This window comes from Gnatocerus cornutus, chromosome 1 (genome assembly GCF_029298725.1).
Source record: "Gnatocerus cornutus isolate USDA-ARS CGAHR chromosome 1, icGnaCorn1.1, whole genome shotgun sequence".
NCBI classification, from domain to species: domain Eukaryota; kingdom Metazoa; phylum Arthropoda; class Insecta; order Coleoptera; family Tenebrionidae; genus Gnatocerus; species Gnatocerus cornutus.
Window position 1 is genome coordinate 19,018,801 of NC_142233.1, and position 20,959 is coordinate 19,039,759.

The following is a 20,959-nucleotide window of genomic DNA, read 5'->3' on the forward strand; positions in this document are numbered from 1 at the left end:
TTATGATTCGTGTTTAATAAATTGCTGCATGAATACCAAATGTATCACTATAATTGAATTGTCCTTTGTGGTCAACAATATATGTACCTAAATATAATACAAGGTGTTTATAAATGTTTCTAGCATCAAGCGTGGATTTGGAATTCCTGTCGTTTTGTTTTCATAGTGAATATAACTATCTTGAAAATTATTTATAATGTTACTTACTTCAATGACGTTTTAGTTATGTTTTGTGCCCAAGTTTTCGATTTTCAGGTTTTAAACCACAACTGGGAACAGTTTATTTCTCAAAACTTACTTTGCTTCATGTTTGAGGTTAACTGCAAATGTCAGTTGACAAATCGAAACCCATATTTGTAATGAGCGGCAAATTTCTTTGACATTTCATAGCCACCCTTGATGCTAGAAACATAAACACCTTGTAGATGTGAATGCAGGTTGTGAGAAGTTAGGTTACGTTAGGTTAAAATTTAGTGACTCAATAAATGTCAAATTTTAAATTGAATTTGAAAATCAAGTGGCCAGTCGTGGTTACAAAACCATTACCAACCATGTAACACGAAAACTCTTATAATTGAAAAATTCAAATTTTTTATTAAAAAAGGGTGCATATTTGAAAAAATAGTACTAATTTTCTGATTCGGTGTTTTAAGAATTACATTATCGCATTGTTATTCAATTTTATCTCATGCTTCAAGAAACTCCTGTTTTTAAGTTGGTACTTCTATGAATTGGTTGTCAAAAGTTTGAGATTCATCCAATAATAGACATAATTTGATTTGTTCTAGAAAAAATGTTAAAATAATGTCTCAACTGAAAAAATTGTATGAAATACACGTTTTACAAGAGCATCTGGTGTACTTACAAATTTCATTAACGCATTGTTTTGCAGTTTTAGAGACTCCTTAAAGCACTATTTTGTGAATTGGTACTCCTGTCAATTACTTATTAAAATTATGTAATGATCCAATAAAAAACGTCATTTGTTGGCAGTTGTCGCTTGAAAAACGTTTCATCCGTTTAACCGTGGAACAAAATGTTTCTAAAGTGCAGCTCATTCCTATTTTGGATGTAAATCAGGCTTTCAATTCTTTAGGGAGAAAATTAGGGGAAAATTGAATGTAGCAATTTTTGAGGTTAACACGTTGTCAAAATTGAGTGTATTAATCAATAACTAAGTAAAAATTTGTTGCAAAAGAATGATTTTAATAGAGATTCAACATGTTTTGGCAACGTTGGGAAAGATGATTAGCTTCTACGCATGCCACAGTTGCGTCAAGGTCAAACGATTTTGCTGCCAATTGTTACCGATAAAAATCGCTAAGAGCTGTTGCCAACTTAACTTTTTAATGAGTGGACCGATAGTAATGAGCTCTGGTGTACAAATTTTTCTAAAAATCTTAGAAATATTGACTACTCTACTACTTTAATGTTCTAACAATACAAAGTGAGTTTCATAATAACTCTAACGAATTGAAACTGCAACAGAAAATACATACTTCATAGGCATCGCTTTGTAAATTTTATTTCTACACAACTTACAAACATAGTTAGTGGATAAATTTGACATTAGCAATAAATCTGTCAATTAAACTAATAAGATCCTCATATTCGCTCAATAAATGCTGTCGCAGCCGCCAGCCCTTTTGCACGACGATAACCTGGCAGGACTTTTTAGAGCAAAATTTTAGGTATTTAGAAACCACGTTAAAACAAACTGACCATAAGAAAGAATGACTAGGGCTCGAACAGCTACAGGCATGTAAATTTAGGTCCAAGTAATTAATAGCTATTTAGCAAACAAGTTGTTTAATGGAAGCGATTAATAATTGAGCGATTTTAACTTTTAACTTTTCCGGTGATCAAATCTTAAAAAATTTACCAAAAAGAAAAGAAAAAGAAGAGACGAGACGAGACTAAAGTGAGGTTATGTGTATGATGGATGATCGTTGTGTCAGTAGTTGTCAAATTTTAGTGTAATTTAATAAAAAACTGTGGTTATTATAGTCGGAATTTTGTAACTTTGTAACCCCGCCCACATGGACAAATGACGATTTGAATTTGTCGAATCAAGGAATGGCTAGCCTCCTTTACACAACATAATCAAAAATTTGACAACTTTAGTGTCACACTTGTCAAGAAGATTTGCAGTTTTGCGGGAATTTAATTAATCGTGAAACCTTCGTCGATTTTGATCTTGTTTCGTCTTCTAATGTGTAGACATTTCTACCCCGGCTTCTGGCAAATATCAACGAACTATCAAAATGTTGCAGAGTAAATCAGGCTTCCAGCTAAAATTCAATTGGCCCAAAAGGTAGGCGCGGTTAAACCAAAGTTATAAAATACCTACTATAGATGACTCACCTTGTATAATATTCGATGTACATCCCTATAGAGTTATTCTTTGAAATCCACAAGAAATTTACCAGTAAAGACCGCTAGACGGAATAAAGGGAGGCAAAGCTCTGCTGTCATGTCAAGCAAAGTATGGATAAACCCAGTCTCAAAGCAGTTGATGCATTTCAAAAGAGAGTTTAGAAAAGATGGTTGGAATTGCAGCAAGAAGCTGTAAACAATTTGCCAAATAATTGAAATGATATGATATGAGAGTTTATGGACATTTGACCATCCCTCTTATCGGAGGTCCTTCAAGTGCCTGCAGTTAACTGCCTGAAGAACATTCGCCCTCGTACTTAGCTCGATGTTATAATGCTTAAGAGGATGTGGAGCTAAATGTTACTGCTTCACACATGATTTTGGTTCAATTTTTTTATTCTTATGTTACCAAAACACGACAGTTGATTTACTTATGTAAAAATGTGGATAATTATAGGGGTGCTTAAATTTCATTAAAAGCGAGTTGGTTTTCGGGAGATTTTACACTTATTTTCGTATAGAGAGACAAAATAGATAGACTGTGCTCGCAGAGGAAAGTTGAGGTTTAAAAATTAGTGAGTTTAAACTCCTAACTCTGCACCAGTAGTTTCGCCGATTTCGATGTGTAAGAGTGTCGTCCACTCCAATTTTACACAATAGCAAGCAACGTTACCTCAAGATTTACAGCTACATACTAAATTTTAATTTCCCATGATTCACAATGAAAACATGTAAATTGTACTTACCTAAACGTGTTTGTACATTTCATTACAGTTAACATGTTTACATCTCTCATTTTATAAGCTATTGTTAATTAAGCATGCTGCTTTTAGTGCTTGAGTCTCAAATATTGAGGATTTTCTCATTTGTTTGAGCTTCACCATAAATTTTGTAATACTGTGCCACCACGATCATAAAATGTATTCGAGTTAACCACAATTTCGTATCTGCATCAATTTGTTCCGAGGATAATAACTAGAGCAAAATGTTCAGATTGGACGTGTATAATGTATAATGCAAATTTTAGGTTATTAGTATTAGTTGTGTTCAGTATTTCTGCTAAGCTATACCAAGATATCATATACAGTATGTCCCCGGATTCACAAGTTCACAAGAGAAAAAAAAACCGTTATTTTTCATTTTACAAAAAAAATGACAAAGGAACATATTTAATCTTTAATAAAAACTTTAATATTATCGAGCTGTGTTCTTAAAATCGAAAAAAACAAAAAATAACCAAGAACTTTTTTATTTTTAATTTTGCAAAAAATGTCAAAGGAATGAAATATGTTTCTTAACTCAAACCAATTTCTACTATGTATTTGATTGACCCATTACCTGTTTCAGTACATAGTTCAATTCTAACTCGTAATTCTTTAAGGCTACTACATTTCTTATCCAATTTTTTAATACTTACACATTATTGGGTAAATTTTCCTTTAATCTTTAACGCACTATTTGATATTGTGAATCCACAGCCTGATATTATTTAAATACAATTACAAAATTTAATAAATAAAAATAATAAAAAAGATAATTTTAAGAGTAGAAACCAATAATTTTGAAATTTTAATTGCAGATTTATCTGTTTTGAAATAAGCAAAAAATGTTATTTCTTTGTCATTTTTTTGTAAAACTTTTTTTCCCTCTTGTGAACTCAATCCGGGGACATACTGTATGTATAACGATTTTGGAAAAATTGCTTTACTTTACTTTAAATCGTCTATCTACTATACCACCACCGCAGTACAATTTTTTAACGTGTTATCATTCACATTTTATGGCCGAGAACAGAATTGTCGCATAGGGATTTTACCAAGATAAATATACAAGTGTACACAAAATCAGTCTTTTCTTTATATCGATTAACCTATTTCCATGGTCACCGATATTTTCAAATTTCCTATTCTGCTTATTGTCATTTAACGATGATAAATTATTTAGACTTTTGTTGACACATTTTACGTTTATTAATCAATAGGTTGTAGACGACAAAAATCGTTATTTTTATGTTAGCCATCCATGTCAATGTCATTAGATAAATGGGAAAAAATAGATGAATAACATGATGCTAATTTGAAAGACGACATAACGTTATAGGTTTACAAATTCACATTTTTAACCACATGAAACGAATTACAAATTATTTAGTCCTACATTACAACATTCATGCGGAGTTTGCATATAAATAATATCTATTCACCATGGACGAATGAATTACAGGCGGAGTGACAGCTCGAAAAGGTGATCACGCGCCAAAACCAGTGAAAACAATAAAAGATTCTTCATGGTCGACAATCCAGTGGCGTAATCAGTATAAGTTTCGTTGGGTTCGATTAATCAATTTTTTATTATACCTGCATCATAATCCTAAATTAAAACACGCAAAAGCGTGCAAAAAGGGGTCTTTAAAACACTGAAGCTTTAAAGTTGTCTAGGTAACAAGAAATAGTGAAATGTCTGGACCAATTTTTATTTATAATATAAATAAATATAAAAATTACAATTACTGTTGTTTGAAATTTCAAAGTCCGCCGCTTTAAGCTGGTTACTGTTGTTTGTGGCTTCTAATTCATAACTAGTAGAAGCTTTTTCATTTTCATTCTTCTGTTGGACGTCCAAAGCTCTTGATGAAGTTGATTTAGCAACCGATGTGTTCAGAACACCAGCAATGCGTTTGGAAACAACTATTTTGTTTGAAGCCACTAGCCACACTCGAAGATTTCTATCTCACCTGATGTTTCAACTTATCGATGCTCATACCTCTGTTTGCCATAATCCTATGAAGTTCGTCGGAAAGCATGACCAGTAATATTTCTCAGCATCGGGTAGATTCAGAATGAATCGCAGTTCTGCATGTTCTGCTAGCCTTTTAATATCTTCACTCAGTTTCTGAACGGATTTTTACAACGTAAACAAACAATTGCTAACCTGAATAATTTTATTGTGTAAATTCACATTTTTTTAATGCTCCTAAAGGATTGTAAATTGGTAAGTATAATAAAAAATAACGTATAAGTTGACGCGTCGTGCTCTTAAACTCGTCGTGCGTGTTTTAAAGGCTTGCTTATAAACTTGTATTATAATATACTGTTAATTCGTAACAAAACAAATTTTTATTAGGTTTTAATAAGTCGGTAATTGGAAAATTCAAAGGGACAACGAAAAATACAAAAAGTCTAAATATGCTACAAGTAAACAAGCAAATGACAAGCATTTGGGTGCAGACAACGCCACTGGAGAAACTTGTTTCTAAGCTACCGTCAAAGTACTCATGCGCTGGGCAGCGCGCGCAATTTAAAAAAGGTCATAAAAGATGCTTGCGTGATTTCAGAAAGTTCACATTACGGAGATGAATATTCCTTCCTCCATGCTATTCACAAAACATAAAATTATTTTACATTACTTGGGTTGGCGATACCAAATCACCCTAAATGGAACAGTTGGTAAGAGTGGTAACCAAATGGACATTTGACAATTATAATAAAAAAAATTCAAAATAAAATCTTTAATTTCGACCCAGCAAGAAAGCGTAAAAAATACTTAAATAAGTTTCACCTAGACACTAAGATAAATCTGGGAACATCGAGTAAAAAAATCGATGTTGAACTCAATTTCAACACAATTATATCGAAGAAAACATCGATTTTGAAAAATAGTAAATAAAAAAAACTCAATATAGCATAGTTTATTGTGAAAAACAAAAATAAATAAAATTCCTAATAAAGCAACAAAATAATAAGCAAATACAAGAAAAACAAAAATAAATAAAAATCTTAAATAATAAACAAAATAATATGTAAATCAATTATAAAAAAACAAATTCAAGATTAATAAGAAAAACAAAATTCTAAAATATAACTCCCTTAAATTAAATTCCAGTCTTCTTTATTAATATCACCAAAATCAAGAGTGTAAAATAAAATACATACATTGAAACCGCAATTGTCGATTTTTAATGATACATCGAAAATGAAAACATACAGGGTGATTTTTTTAAAACGGCAGGCGTTGTAGAATTTTTATTTATGAACCGATTTCAAAAATTTAAAAAGCAAATTAAATGGTTTTTAATTTACTATAAACTGATGATTTTAAAAATTTTCTAAATGTCTTAGTATCTTTTGGGCGATACTCAACTTTCTTATTTTAAATTGGAACCATATTTTTTTTTCATAATTTGGAAGATATTAATTTTCGAAATCGATGTAAAAGTCCCAGGTTTACACTAAGAAGTTGTTTAAGCTAAACTAAAATTAAACAAACTGAACTGACAGTTACAACATACAAAATCAAAGGTAACTTGACTTTTATGTTTAGTGAATGGATTATGAGGGTGACTGACATTTTTGTTTAACGCCTGTATCTTGTATGATTTGAATGAATGTCAATTTGTCAGTCATCTGTTTTATGTACAGTGGCCGCCAAAAAAAAAACTGGGACAATGTCATTTGACAGACAAAATAAAAAATTTAAAAATCTGAAAATTGTAAATTTAGTTTTGATTAAATTTGTTTCTGTCAGTGTCACTTGTTGATAAATCAGCGTCATTCCGGGTATTACAATGCCTCAACTAACTATACGTTTTAAACCTGTCAATTTGGGCTAGTTTTTTTGGCAGACACTACATAGGCAGCCGCGGACATAAAATTTTAGATGTCATTTTTCAGACGTTTCAAAAATTTGAGTGTAGTCTGTGCATTACTGTCATTGTCATTACTGACGTTTAAAACATCAATTGTCATGACTGGAGTATTTAAAGCCGATAAAATTAGAATAGTCTCTTTAGTAGGGAGTGGCATGATCTACAGTCAGATCCTTGCAATATTGGAAATTAAAACAGTCAAAATTGACAATGCAAAAAAGTAAGGTTACAAATTCTAAGTGAGGTTTTACACCATGTGACAATTAGATGACATTGACGTCTAATTTTTTTTGTCCTCGGCTGTATATCTGTTTTAGATTATTTCAAATAATTAAAAAAGAATAGGATTTTTGACATTCAAATCATGCTAAGACACCTGAATTCTCATTTTTTTATGAATTTTTTTATGAAAACACTAGTTCAGTTTATCAGTAACCATTTGCCTTCCTCCTCCTGCTAACGTTATCGTCGGAAGTTCTCGAGCTATCACTTGCCTCATACTTGAACTTCATCCTTTAAAAGCACGAATTATTAAAGCTGAAGAATTTATGCAAAAGTGCGTCAAAAGATGATCTGGTGGTTTTATTATGAAAGTATAAGTGAGCCACAAAATTTTTGTTTAGGGTAGGCCATGAAAGAGAGAGACAAACATAGAAGTCATGTCGGAGTGAAATTTTGTTTTTGATATAACCTCAATTTTTTGATGAAAATATGTAACATTACGAGGTACAAATAAGAGAAAATGTATCGTGTGTCTCTGCAAAATCAATAATGTATTGAAAACTAATTGAAATTAAATCAAATGACAAATGTCAAACTACTGTCAAATTTTTTCTCGACTTACGTAAATTTTGTCAAAGCCCACTCTAAATAAAAATTTTGTGGATCACACGTTAGAAAGATCATATAGAGAAACTTGCTATAAAATTGTTATTACCGTCATAAAAGATGTTTTATCTTATTTTATCACAACCCATCGTTTTATCGATATGCAATGTATTTACCGTTCTATTCAATAATTTTATCTGAACAGTTACTATTATTATTTTATTATAGGAGATACGTGTTAACATGCGTCGTCTTCTTGCAGATTTTACTTCTAATTGTATATTATTTCTTGTGCTTCTTGTTGAGCTGGCGGAATATGTAAAGAACAAGCAACTTAAACGAGGTAGGAGCTTTAAAATTATTAGCTGTTTGGAAATGTAACATCTCGGAAAGTTACAAATTGCGGGAAATGAAGCAAAATTGTACAAAACTGAATAAATATTACCCTAATTGAAAAGCGCGACATTTTCAAATACCAATCATTGGTATTTGTCCTGCTGATTTTCCTGTCTGAACGACAACAATTGGCTGCTCTCATTACAGTTTATTGAGTAAACACTAGCTTATTATTAGCTTCAGCCACAAGCTTACATGGTGGATCAACACAACGTGACAGCTTAAATGGATTATAATTTCATTTAAATACACCTGTGTCATGATAATCGAAGAGTCAATTTCAAAATGTGACTAAAAGTGATTTTATATTGGTAATTTTTAGTTGAATAAATCAAAAATGTTTAGCTACTATGTAGTAACAGCAAACTAATCTGGGTAAGTAAATAACCACGTTTGCGTTTCGTAGATTCGGTCTCTGCAATATGTATTATTGTTTTATGGTAGCAATAAAATCAAATTAAAGAATTTGACTACATGCTAAATTACGATTAGACATGTTTATGTCGTTTTTCATTAAAATTCAGATTATTTCATTCAATGTGCAGTACATACCTATTTCCAATTTTATTAAAACTTAAAATGAAAAATGAATTATCAAATGACTTGCTGCGATTGTTATGTCACGTTGACAGGACAACAACGCAAGCATGGCTTTCTAAATGCTAATTCATTTAATGTTTTCATTGCAGCTAGCCGAGATTTCTGCACAAAAATTGTAGCACCTCGCTAAGGGTGAAGATAAATGACCCGAAACGACAGTCCTTTCGTTGAATTTACCAATATGAATCGTTTATTAGCAAAATAGCTTCTAGTAAAACGTTAAGTAAATTTGTATGCTACCATTGTAAATATTTAATTACTGTTCCATTTGGAATTTATAAAGTTATGAGCGTCTCATTTAATTAAGAAGAATTTGATGAAATCCATTTGGCAACAACGTTGAGTGATGCTTAGGAAACGTTCTTATTAGGGAAAATTCCGCGTCCAGGGTTCCATGCATTGGAAAATTGCCGAGAATTACAAGGAAGTTTAATGTTGTCAAATTTATTGTTATCAAATAATGATTTTAAAATTGATTTAGGAAATCCTAGTCACGGCACCAAATGTAAAAAATCAGATCTTCCGCTCCCTTCGATTTTCCGATTTGATGCCAAAGTGTGATCCCTTGAAATCCTGGTCACGGTACCAATGAAACAAATCAATTCCTCCGCTCCTTTTGATGCTTATGTGGACCCACTTGTACGTTGCGTTTTACTCGAAAAAGTAAAGTATTTAGAATCGAATTCGAAATCATGCTGTCACCTTTAATTCAGTGAGGCCGTCGTTCACAAGACAAAAAAAAATGAAAAATGAAATTTTTCTGAGTTTTATTTTTTTGTCGTGTAAACTGCTTGCAATCTGAGTTTTTGCGCAAATAAATTGCGCCATTATGTTCACACTAATGCAAATAATGAATTAATATTCATTTATTATTAATAAATTTATATGAATTTTAACCCGGCGCATCCACCATTTTTCACAGGCTCAAGCCAATTCTTATCTTGTCTCTTGGAAAAACTGATGACAAAATTTCGGGTTTCTGGATTTCTCCATCCTACAGATAAATCAGCCTTAGCACGCGGACCGAAACTATTGTTATATTTTTAACGCAAATTTGTTTTTTTACCTATTTATTGTAGATACAGGCAAGAATTTTACAGAGATGAAAATTATCAAAACGCTGACCGCACTGCTTACAATTAACATTTATAATTTGCTTCATTGCTTTATCATTCACTTCTAGGTGCATAGTTGTTTACGCTATGTTGAAAACAGTATTTTATAAGAACGTGGAAAATAATTATGAGACGATATATATTTTTGGCTAAGAAATTCTTTCATTTTTCTTTTTAACCAATCTCCTTTGGAAAAAGTTATTCAGAATCGCATCGCAATAAAAGTTAATCCTAACTGAAACACTGAAAAGTGAAAATTTTGCATACGTTCTAGCTAAAAATAAACTCGACTATCTAATCTCATTTTTTCAAATAAACAAGGGTGTTTAGCACGCAAAGGAACTTAACTAACATTCAGTTTAAATGTGTATGTATAAGATAATAATATAATTATTGTGGGAGTCTTATCGGTCGTTTACTAGCATCAAGAATTAGATAGGATTAAAACTATACTGTGACATCGATCGCTATTAAAATTAATGGAGTGGAAGAAAAATTTTCTCATATTGAAATTGACTGTTTTATTGATTTTGTCTTAACAATAACAAGTTTACTTTTTTTTTAAATTAAACGATGACACGGCGATTTTGGCGTCGACTTATGTTTACAATTTACAAAAAATGATCGATGTAAAGTCGCTTGACGTTGCTCAGAAATGAATTGCAGGGAAAAACTGCGTCCGACTATTATTATATCTTATTAAACGTGTATTTTATAGTATTTTTTTCTGTTAAGGCTTTATTTTTAGGTTTTTTCATAAAACAGTTTCAAGATTCCATTTAGGGACGATATATAATCCATAGGGCGATTATACAGGGTCCGGCAACACTTGTGTCGTCCCCCAAAATCGTCTTTAATTTTAATAACAAAATTTTGAAAATTTGCATACGCTCATAGTTGACAAAGCTCTAGAAGCCGACCCAAAAATTTATTTTTTATCACTTATAGTTTTGGCGTCGCGACGCCTTAAAATGTATTTTTTAGCTAATTGTGAAGGTTTGTGAAATCAACCCCTAAATTAATTTTTTTTAATATAAGTGTGATAAAAATATCTCAGTTGATATTTTAGATTTAATGTGAATTGTATTCAAAATGTGAGGAAAAAATACTGTTTTATCAAGTTAGTTTCCAATTTCATTACGTCAAAATTGGGAACTACGTTTACACCGGTCTGTCAACATCTTGTGTCACAAATGACATCTATCCTTTGGTTCGTTTTAGATGGTAACAAAAGTCTTACTTGGTGAAATTGTCGCTTTGTCGATGTTAATTAACGATTTCTGGTGTCCATAAAGTGCAACATGCCCGAGTTAATCAAAATTCACCTTCATATGAGTGAATGAAGTGACTTGTGAAATTTTGGTGTAAACGTAGTTTGTCACTGCACCGTCAAAATGTTGAAAACTAACTTGATAAAACAGCGTTTTTTTCGCAAATTTTAAACACCATTTGCAGTAGATTTAAAATATAAACTCAAATATTTGTATTACAGTTATGTTGAAAAAAAATTGAATTCGCTAATATTACCGCAAACACTCAAAAATCGCTAAAAATTATACTTTTTAGGCGTCGCGACGTCAAACAAACCGTGATATCAAAACAAATTTTTGTGTCAGCTTCTAGAGCTTTGTCAACTATAAGCGTATGCAAATTTTCAAAATTGTATCTTTAAAATTAAAGACGATTTTAGGGGTGGACACAAGTGTTGCCGGACCCTGTATAATACATCATTCTTTAAGCCAATCAGATTCTTTAATTTCTTTAGATATGTATAAAAACCAATATTCCATGTTTCTTCCAATATCCCAAAATTAGTTCATCTTTCATTTCAAAATTGCAATAGATTTTCTTTTTTATTTCCATCTTCGATCCGTGACCTCATTGTAACTTCAAAGAAAATTTAAGGCAGCCTTACTCTTATTCTATATTTATGTAATAAGATCACTCTCTCCCAACTTTTTATCTCCCGAATTAGGTGATGGCCAAAGGAAGGTTTTACACGAGAAAAATTAGAGTAATAACTTGTTGTTAGAGTTCATGGTATTGCTGCAGGAAATAATGGCTTCGATGGAAGTAAATTTCAGCAAAATTGAAAATGCTATTGTTTAGTTTTATGTTGATATATGTAATATTAAAATGCTTTGGTTGACCTAAAAAATGTACTCCCGATTTAATTGCAAAGGTGTGATCTAGTTTCTAGTAATTCTATTACAACTTGTAACAAAAAATCCTCTTTGTTCGTGACGCAAATTATATTTGGAATGATTGAGACTGATAATTACAAGCAATTAACTGTTGTAAACGGATATGTACGTTTTGCCATTTTTCTCAGAAAATGCAAATGATAGGAATTTGAAAGTTTGGCGGCAAAAGCAAGCCGATAAGACAAATCGAATAAATAGAATCCCATTTACGTGACATTTCCGGTTATGCCGATTTTTTTTGTTCGCTTATTTTTGTTCTCAAAATTTCAAATTCTCATATTTTGTAGTTTATAACAGTTAAAGGGGTAAAATATGAATTATTCTGAGGTTTTTTAGAAAAAAATTAGAAAAATAGGTTTTGTTACAATTGACACCGGTCTCCCCTACTTTGATTGGAATTTACAGTGTAAGCTTTAGACATACACAAAATTCACAAAATGTGATCTGAAAATGGGGATTTTTACATATGAAATCCAATTGTTGCGTGGGATACTGTTATAATTCCAAGAATAAAACGTCGTATTTCCGGATCTAACCACAAATGCCAATAATTAGATTTGTAAGAGGATGTGGGCATAATCAGGTCAGTATTAGACGCTTAAACTTTTATTATTGAGTGGTAACGTGACTGAGAGAAGTTTGATGATAATAGTGTGTGAAATGTTAGACAAAAATTATAACTCTCATAAAGTGGTTGCATATTTCTATCATGCACATAACTATAAGGTATATTAACAATACTACAAGGTATTTATAAATGTTTCTAGCATCAAGGGTGGCTATGAAATGTCAAAAAAATGCCGCTTATTACAAATGCGGGTTTCGATTTTTGGACTGAATTTGCAGTTAACCTCAAACATAGAGTAAAGTAAATTTTAAGAAATAAACTGTTCTAGTTGTGGGTTAAAACCTGAAAATTAAAAACTTGGACACAAAACTGTAACCGAAACGTCATGAATGTAAGTTACATTATAAATAATTTTCAAGATAGTTATATTCACTATGAAAACAAAGCGGCAAAATAGTGCACGCCTAGCCACTCTTGATGCTAGAAACATTTATAAACACCTTGTATGTCTTTTAGATTTGTTTGAAATTGTAATAGGAAAACGAAAACGAAATTAATTTCTTTAAGAATGCTTGTAATTTTGGCGTTTACGACGTTTTTAAAACCTGTACATTAGGTCAATTTGTAAAATTTGGGTTTTGGTGTTTGCCCCTTTCCGCAAAGTTTGACGTGTTTAATCTTCATGTGAAAAATAAAATTAAATCACCCTAAGTATGTACTATAAACTGGTCATTCCAAATACATACATCACCTTACCACCAGTCGAGAATTTCTGGAGTGACCTGGGATAAATGTTCATATTTGTATCTATTAATAACATGTCATAAATTATAAATTGCAAATAGTATATTAAACAACGTGTTTTATAATGGGATTGGTTCATTACGATATCGAAATACGCTCAAACGCGTATCGAAATATCTTCATTATGAACGCGAAACAGAAAAATAGTATATTAAAGAACGTGTTTTATAATGGCCAATTTGGTGCACGAGGTCCCGGTGTACAAAACGAGCCGTAGACGAGTGCACCAATGCCATTATAGAACAAGTCCTTTATACTATTTTTTCGAATTTGCACCCTTTTTTTAATAAAAAATTTAACTTTTCCATTTCTAAGACTTTTCGTTTTACACGATTGGTAATGGTTTTGTAACCACGACTTGCCACTTGATTTTCAAATTCAATTTAAAATTTGACATTTATTGAGTTTCTGAATTTTAACCTAACCTCACAACCTGTATTCACATCTATTATATTTAGGTACAGATATTGTTGACCGCAAAGGACAATTCAATTATATTGATACATTTTCTATTTACGCAGCAATTTCTTAAACACGAATCGTAAAATTCGTAATGGTGAAATTGACCAAGAACTTGACAGGAAACAGGTGACAGCCAGACTAATTAGTTCTGCCAATTCTTAAAAAACAAAATTTCCTACTTTGAGTTCTCTTATAGTCCGCAGTGACATGTTATAATATTGGGAGCGCGCATAAACGCCGGTGGCGCCCTCGTCCGGCAAAACTGTTCTCGTTTTACATATACACAAGATTATGTTTGTACAGGTTAAAGTTGTTTACAACTCAATAGTGTTGTATTTAAACAACAAATAGTTAAATTCGTAAAATGCAGCCAACGAAAATAGGCTCCGGATGTGTTAGTTTTACAAATTGTTGCATAGTGTGATGTCACAACAATTATTCAAACACCAATAAAAACACAAAATTTTATAATTTTCCGTACAGACCACATGAACAAGACCGGCGAAAACAATGGATAAATGCCGTTAAGAGAAATACGTAAGTGAAATTTTGAAAAGACGAGTTCAACTAACTTCAATAATTGTTAACATTTATAGGTTTAACAGCAAATGCGCTTGGGCACCCAAACCCTATTCGAGAATTTGCAGTCAGCATAGTAATGTAATGATTAATGTTCCAAAATTTGTAAATTCAAGTACTCAATTCAAGTCTAATGATGTTGAAAAATCGTTTTTATTTTAATATGAATATTATGGTAATAATGAAATTGCAACATCATGCAACATACCTGTAAATAACAATTTCAAAAGTTACGTAAATAAATGCATTACTCCAAATAAGGAAGAAGAATAAGAAGAATTCTTCTACAAAAACTGATGAACAGATAACTAGCTTGAAATACTTGAAATATTTTGTCATTACTAAGTATTTCAACACATGGAAATGACAAAATTTGTCTTAAAGATGAGTTATTAATATTTTTAATGAAAATAAAACTTGGAATTTCCTATTCTGCAGTAGGAGTGTTGTTTGGAGTTCATAAATATACTATTCAAAGAATATTCATCGCACTATTGGAGGAACTAGCACAGAAGATAAAAAATTATGTTTTTTGGCCTAGCAGAAAAATTGTGTCAAGAACAATGCCAGAAGTTTTTAAAATCAAATAGCCCAATTGTCGTGTTATCTTTGACTGTTCAGAAATACGAATTCAACAACCAGGACCTGTAAATCATTGCATTTATAGTTATTCACATTACAAAGGCGCTTTTACTGCTAAATTTTTAATTGGAATAACTCCATGTGGATTCATATCATTTATATCTGATTGTTATGGCGGTCGTTCTAGTGATGGTTTTATAACTAACTCTTGCGGAATCCTAGAACTTTTGGAAAAAAGCCGTTCTTTGTTAACCTACAATAAAACTTCTTTAGAATGTCAGTAACCAAAAAATGTTGTAACAAACCTCAAGTTCCACGGAGTACTTGGCCTTTATAAGTGAAAATTCTTAGAAATTTCTCTCTAAAACGTTAAGGACGTGACCGACTCGAACCAATGCTTTCCCCTTTTCTTCGGTCGTAGTTGTTCGGTTTCAGATCCAAAATGAAGTTCGATTTCCATACCTAATAAATATCTAAAACACTACTTAAACACCACAAAAACACTACAATCGTACACCAACCAGTGACGATTTATATGTAAATATTTCAGCTGTCACTTGTAGGGGGCGCTATATTTAAAATCCGCGCGCTCCCAATACCTAGACGGTGAAAAGCTGGCGGTGGGGATAGAAATCCGTGTTCCAAGCATGGGCCATCTTGGAAATATCATTTGTGTATGCAATGATATAAATCTGATACACCGGCGTCTCAAATGTTGCCTTTATTGCAAAATCTGTTTTACCTTTTAAAAGGTAAAAAAAATGTTATTTTAACTTTTCTAAGATGTTTTTTCAACGATGGCATTAAAATAAGTTGACAAGCGTCGTTATTGATTAAATAATGAGTTAAATAATAATTTATTTGTAAGAAGGCAATGGTAGTCTGTTTTCTTTTCTTTGTTGTAGAATTCTCAGTGATTTTTGATAAACTAGTTCTATTTTATCGTAATCCAATGATAATGAGTGTAAATACTAAATGGTCTGTAGTTTTTATTATCTATAATGTATAATTTTAATGTATAAAAATAATTAAAAATTGTAGGAGTGATCAGTTTTGAAAATTTTTAAAAGGTTAAATAAAACCTAGTTTTTAATTAAAGCTCTTGTTTATTATTTTGGTCGTTTGGTATACAACTTTAGTCATAATTTATCAAATTTTGCATGTTTCTTTCTATTTTCGGTGGTTTATTTAAACTTAGAGTAAAACATTACACTTGAAAATTGCGGGTTGCCTAAAAATTTGAATCCACTATTTCCAATATGGCTGGTGAGTAGGAGCATCATGGCGGGTACTTTGCACCATGTAGGTTATTTAGTTAAAGTCAATGAAAGTCAGTTTTTTTATTAAAAACCACCAACACCGCACTTTACAACCGGCAACATCGTCGAAGGTGACTTTTTGGTGATAAAATCAAATAGGTTAACTGCCTAATTGACAATTTGATTACACAAAACGGCCTTTCAGGCTGTGCCGAGTCTTTTGACTATTAAATCATTTGATTTGCAATCCAACAGGCTGTAAATGAAACGTTTTTAACAGAAACACTGCCTAATTTTCAGAAATGTCAAACATTTGACAACTATTTTCTCACCAAAAATCTCCCTAGGCAACGTTGCCAGTTGTAATGCAAGAGAAGATTGCGGTGTTGGGGTGTTGGTGGTCGGACATTAAATACCTATAAACGACTCCAAATTGAGTACTCTAATGGACCTATTAGAGCGGTAAATTCAAAAATTTACAGCGCAAGTAATTGTACTAAATGATTGCTTGTTAAACTTAAAATTTGATCATTTCGAAATACAGGTGATAAAGCCTATAGCATATCCGGTGAGAGATTGGGAGATTTTGACGGTTGACATATAGGTTGGCAACAAAATACACTAAAAACACTAAATTCCTAAGCGAACTGGGTTGACAGGGTTGATAGTAAGTGGGATTCTTTTGTTATTTTAAATTTCGCGGGTATGGTACACTTTTTATCGCGTAGATTTAGTGACTTTTCTGTCATTTAATCTCTCACTGTACGAACTATACGAGTATAGTTTGTACGGGGAGAGATTGAATGACAGAAAAGTCACTAAATCTACGCGATAAAAAGTGTAGCACACGCGCGAAATTTAAAATAACAAAATAAGCCCAATTACTGTCAACTTTGTCAACCCAGTTCGCGTAGGAATTTAGTGTTTTTAGTGTATTTTGTAGCATAATTTGCTGCCAACTTATATGTCAACTGTCAAAATATCCCAATCTCTTGCCGGATATACTATAATTGCTAACGACGATTTGTCAAATAAAACAACTAAAATTTTATCATCAATTAATCTGTTAAACTATAAATACAAGGGAGGACGCTAATAAGCCACCATCTAAATAATAAATCGGTGGTATTTGATCAATATCTAAATATTTTGAATTGTTTCAATTACTGATGACCTTAATTTAATTTTCAATAAAAAATATTCGGCCAGACATCAATTTAATAAAGTCCCATTTGATTGGAACGAATTACCTTGTTATTGGTTATTGATTTAAAGGTACAAAATTGAGGGTCAATAGGTATAAGTACCTGTCCTTTCCATACCATCGGAATTATTCGATATTATCTATATTTATACACTTTTCTGACACAATCTGGATATTGGAAAATCCGCAATTAATCTCACAGCTTTGAAAACGCCGATAAACGCTCTTCGTTAAACGTTCAATTTAGAAAACAATGTTCATCGCTTTAGGATAAAATTTATCAAATGTGGTGACATGACAGTACTTACGATCAGCTGTAGCACATCGGGAGTTTATATCACGTCACGTGCTTTTTATTCTAATCCACATTTACGACTGCGGGAATCAGATGTTACCACTTTCTTATTATTCTTATGATCCAAGTCACAACATTTTGGCGACGACTGTCATAAAACCAATTTATGTTAAACACATGTTTCTATTTGTAACACATTTTCCATACTTTCCTCAAAAAATAACGTTATGGTTCGTAAAGTGAAAAGCTGAACAAATAAAATTGTCGCGTTTTTCTCGTAGATTTTATACTCCCCTATAACTTTTCAGTTCTTGGCTCGTCTACTTTTCGCAACGAAATCAGAGAGATTATTCGGGATGTTGACAGGTTTAAATTTAATTGTGTTGATTTAATTTCTGTAAATGTTTCGATGCAGTCATCGACCTACGAGTTCAGCAAAATACTGAAATTAGAGTTATCTGAAAATTTTGAAAAATAAAAAGTGGGGAGAAATGTACAAAGTTTGACTTTTAAGTAGAGGTATGTTTGCAGGTTTGTGTATCAGTTTTCAATAATATGCATGCTGCAGAACTGTTGATTTATTTATTGTATGTATTTCTATTTTTTATTATTATAAAATGCAAAACTGGTATTATTAGTAGGAGGAAAACTCTACAGAACATGAAAGTGTGCTTTATTTGAAACATATTTATTTTATTGTAGGTAAGCCAGTTGATAGACACTTCTAGAGCCAAATACATAAAGTCCAGCTCACAGCTATCAGTCCACTCTCTAGTGTAAATTTTCGAAAATGTTTCGGTGTAAATCTGGCTTTCAATTCCTTAGGGAAAAAATTAGGGGAAAATTGAATGTAGCGATTTTTGAGGTTAACACGTTGTCAAAGTTGAGTGTATTAATTGTCAAAGTTGAGTGTATTAATCAATAACTAATTTAAAATTTGTTGCAAAAGGATGATTTTAATAGAGATTTAACAAGTTTTGGCAATGCTGCTACGCATGCCACAATTGCGTCAAGGTCAAACGCTTTTGCTGCCAATTGTTGCCGTTAAAAATCACCAAGGGTTGCTGCCAACTTAAGTTTTTAATGAGTGGGCCGATAGTAATGAGCTCTGGTATATACATACAGGTGTCCCAGAACTCGCACCCCATAGAGCAAGGGAGGGTGCCGACAGCAATACAGATAGTAAATTTGAAAACAAAAATTAACTAAGATTAATAGTATTCAAGAACTGATAAAAAGTTAATAACCAATCCCGAAAGCTTATTCGAGAAGTGGAGTAAAATGCCATCTCAATTTCCTAGGCAACGAGAGTCTAATTTTCATCTGACCAATGAATGATAGTATGTGTCCATGGTTACCAATTTTCAAATTCTGTTCAGCTTCAGGATTGGCTACAGTTTTTTTGTCTTATCTCGGTTATTTTTTAAATTAAAAAATTATAGTTTCAAAATTTTGGTTCAGAATTGTTGCCTCCATAAGCCCTTTTTCTCTGGGGCGCGAGTTCTGGGACAGCCTGTATAGCTTCAGTTTAGTTGACTCTGACATTTCGCATCGCAGAGATTTTCGAATTTTGACATTAGAAACGTCAACTGTCCATTTAGTTACCATTCTAACCAACTGTTATGTTTAAGATGTTTTGATTTTGCTACCTTAGTAAATTTTATGTTTTGTTTATGGATATTAGTGATATTAGGTACATTATAATTATTTTAAGAATATTTGACCAATTTTAAATTTTTAGATATATTATGGTCCTAAAATTCTTATTATTTTATTTTATGTTCAACTTTTACTAAAAATGTTATTTTTAGATTTGAAACACAAATAGGTACTAATCATAATTTCGAATGCGTGTCCTTGCTATAGCCGACAACAAAAGCAGTTATAAAGCCGAAATAGCTCAGTTGGGAGAGCGTTAGACTGAAGATCTAAAGGTCCCTGGTTCGATCCCGGGTTTCGGCATTGCTTTTTTTTTCCTTGTCTATTTAATAAAACATTCTACACTGTATAATTTAAATTTTTTCCTCCCGAACTCTCCTTAATTTGAAGTCTCGCGTGGGCGGACAAGATCAGAAAACTTCTGAACAAGCCATTCTTATGAATTTCATTGCAGATTTTATTTTTTTTTGACTCTTTTAATAAAAGGTTCTTGGAAGTTTTATCGTATCATAAATCTGGTTTATCAGAAAAATTCGTAGCTTACAAAACATAAGTTTTTCGATATTTTTTCAAAGTGAAGTTAGTGCTGATTTGTTTTGGTACCTCTGTGATTCTTATTAGCTGAAGATTGCAACGTTTTGGATAAACGATTATGTGGCATTTGTGGGTTATTAAATATTAATTTAATTTAATTAATTAAATTTAATTTTTTAATTAATTAATTAATTAAATTTAATTAAGATACTGTTGAAACGCCATCCCATTTTTTTCATTGCACAATTGACACCATGCACTTAGATTTCATTAACTTTTATTGCCTATTTTTTTCAATTTTGATAATTTTTTAATTTTTTTTTTGTAAAAGTAGAACATTTCTGAATCAAGAAAATTAATATCTTCCAAATTATGCAAAAAAATATATGTTCCAATTTAAAAGAAGATAGTTGAATATCGCCCAAAAGATACTAAGGCATTTAGAAAAATTCTAAAATCATCAGTTTATAGTAAATTAAAAACCATTTAATTTGTTTTTTTAATTTTTAAAATCGGTTTATAAATAAAAATTCTACAACGCCTGCCGTTTTTTAAAAATCACCCTGTATAAGTAACTATTAGACATATGAAGTATATTTGTTTTTTTTTCAGAACGAGCTCTTGAAACATGTGAGTTCAACAATATGTCAAACACGCCAACGATGGGGGGACGACACCTTAGCAAATCGACTTCCGAACTAAGTAGCCCTAGGGAAATGCCAGAAATTCGCCCCAGATCAGCTGCTCCTCCTGAAACCTCTCACTTGTCTGTATACCAGAAAGCTCATAGTTTTTTTGCACAACTTAAAGTAAGTTTGATGAATACAGACAGTTACCTTAGTTTGACAT

The 20,959-nt window shown here is 31.8% G+C and overlaps 1 protein-coding gene and 1 non-coding gene across 7 annotated transcripts in view; both read left to right on the top strand.

Moving 5' to 3' along the window:
• The window catches only part of Mctp (multiple C2 domain and transmembrane region protein), a 126,857-nt gene that overhangs the window by 27,084 nt on the left and 78,814 nt on the right, over window positions 1-20,959 (top strand). For 5 of the 6 annotated variants that reach the window (XM_088049952.1, XM_088049951.1, XM_088049957.1 and 2 more), the window contains exon 2: window positions 20,723-20,919. In XM_088049952.1, coding sequence (XP_087906078.1) covers window positions 20,723-20,919 — 197 coding nt within the window. Of the gene's footprint in view, window positions 1-12,793; window positions 12,891-20,722; window positions 20,920-20,959 lie in introns of those variants that run through there. The other variant, XM_088049956.1, reaches the window with a different exon arrangement.
• Window positions 19,807-19,879, top strand: TRNAF-GAA (transfer RNA phenylalanine (anticodon GAA)). Its single transcript has one exon. It is a non-coding gene; the product is annotated as a tRNA-Phe (tRNA).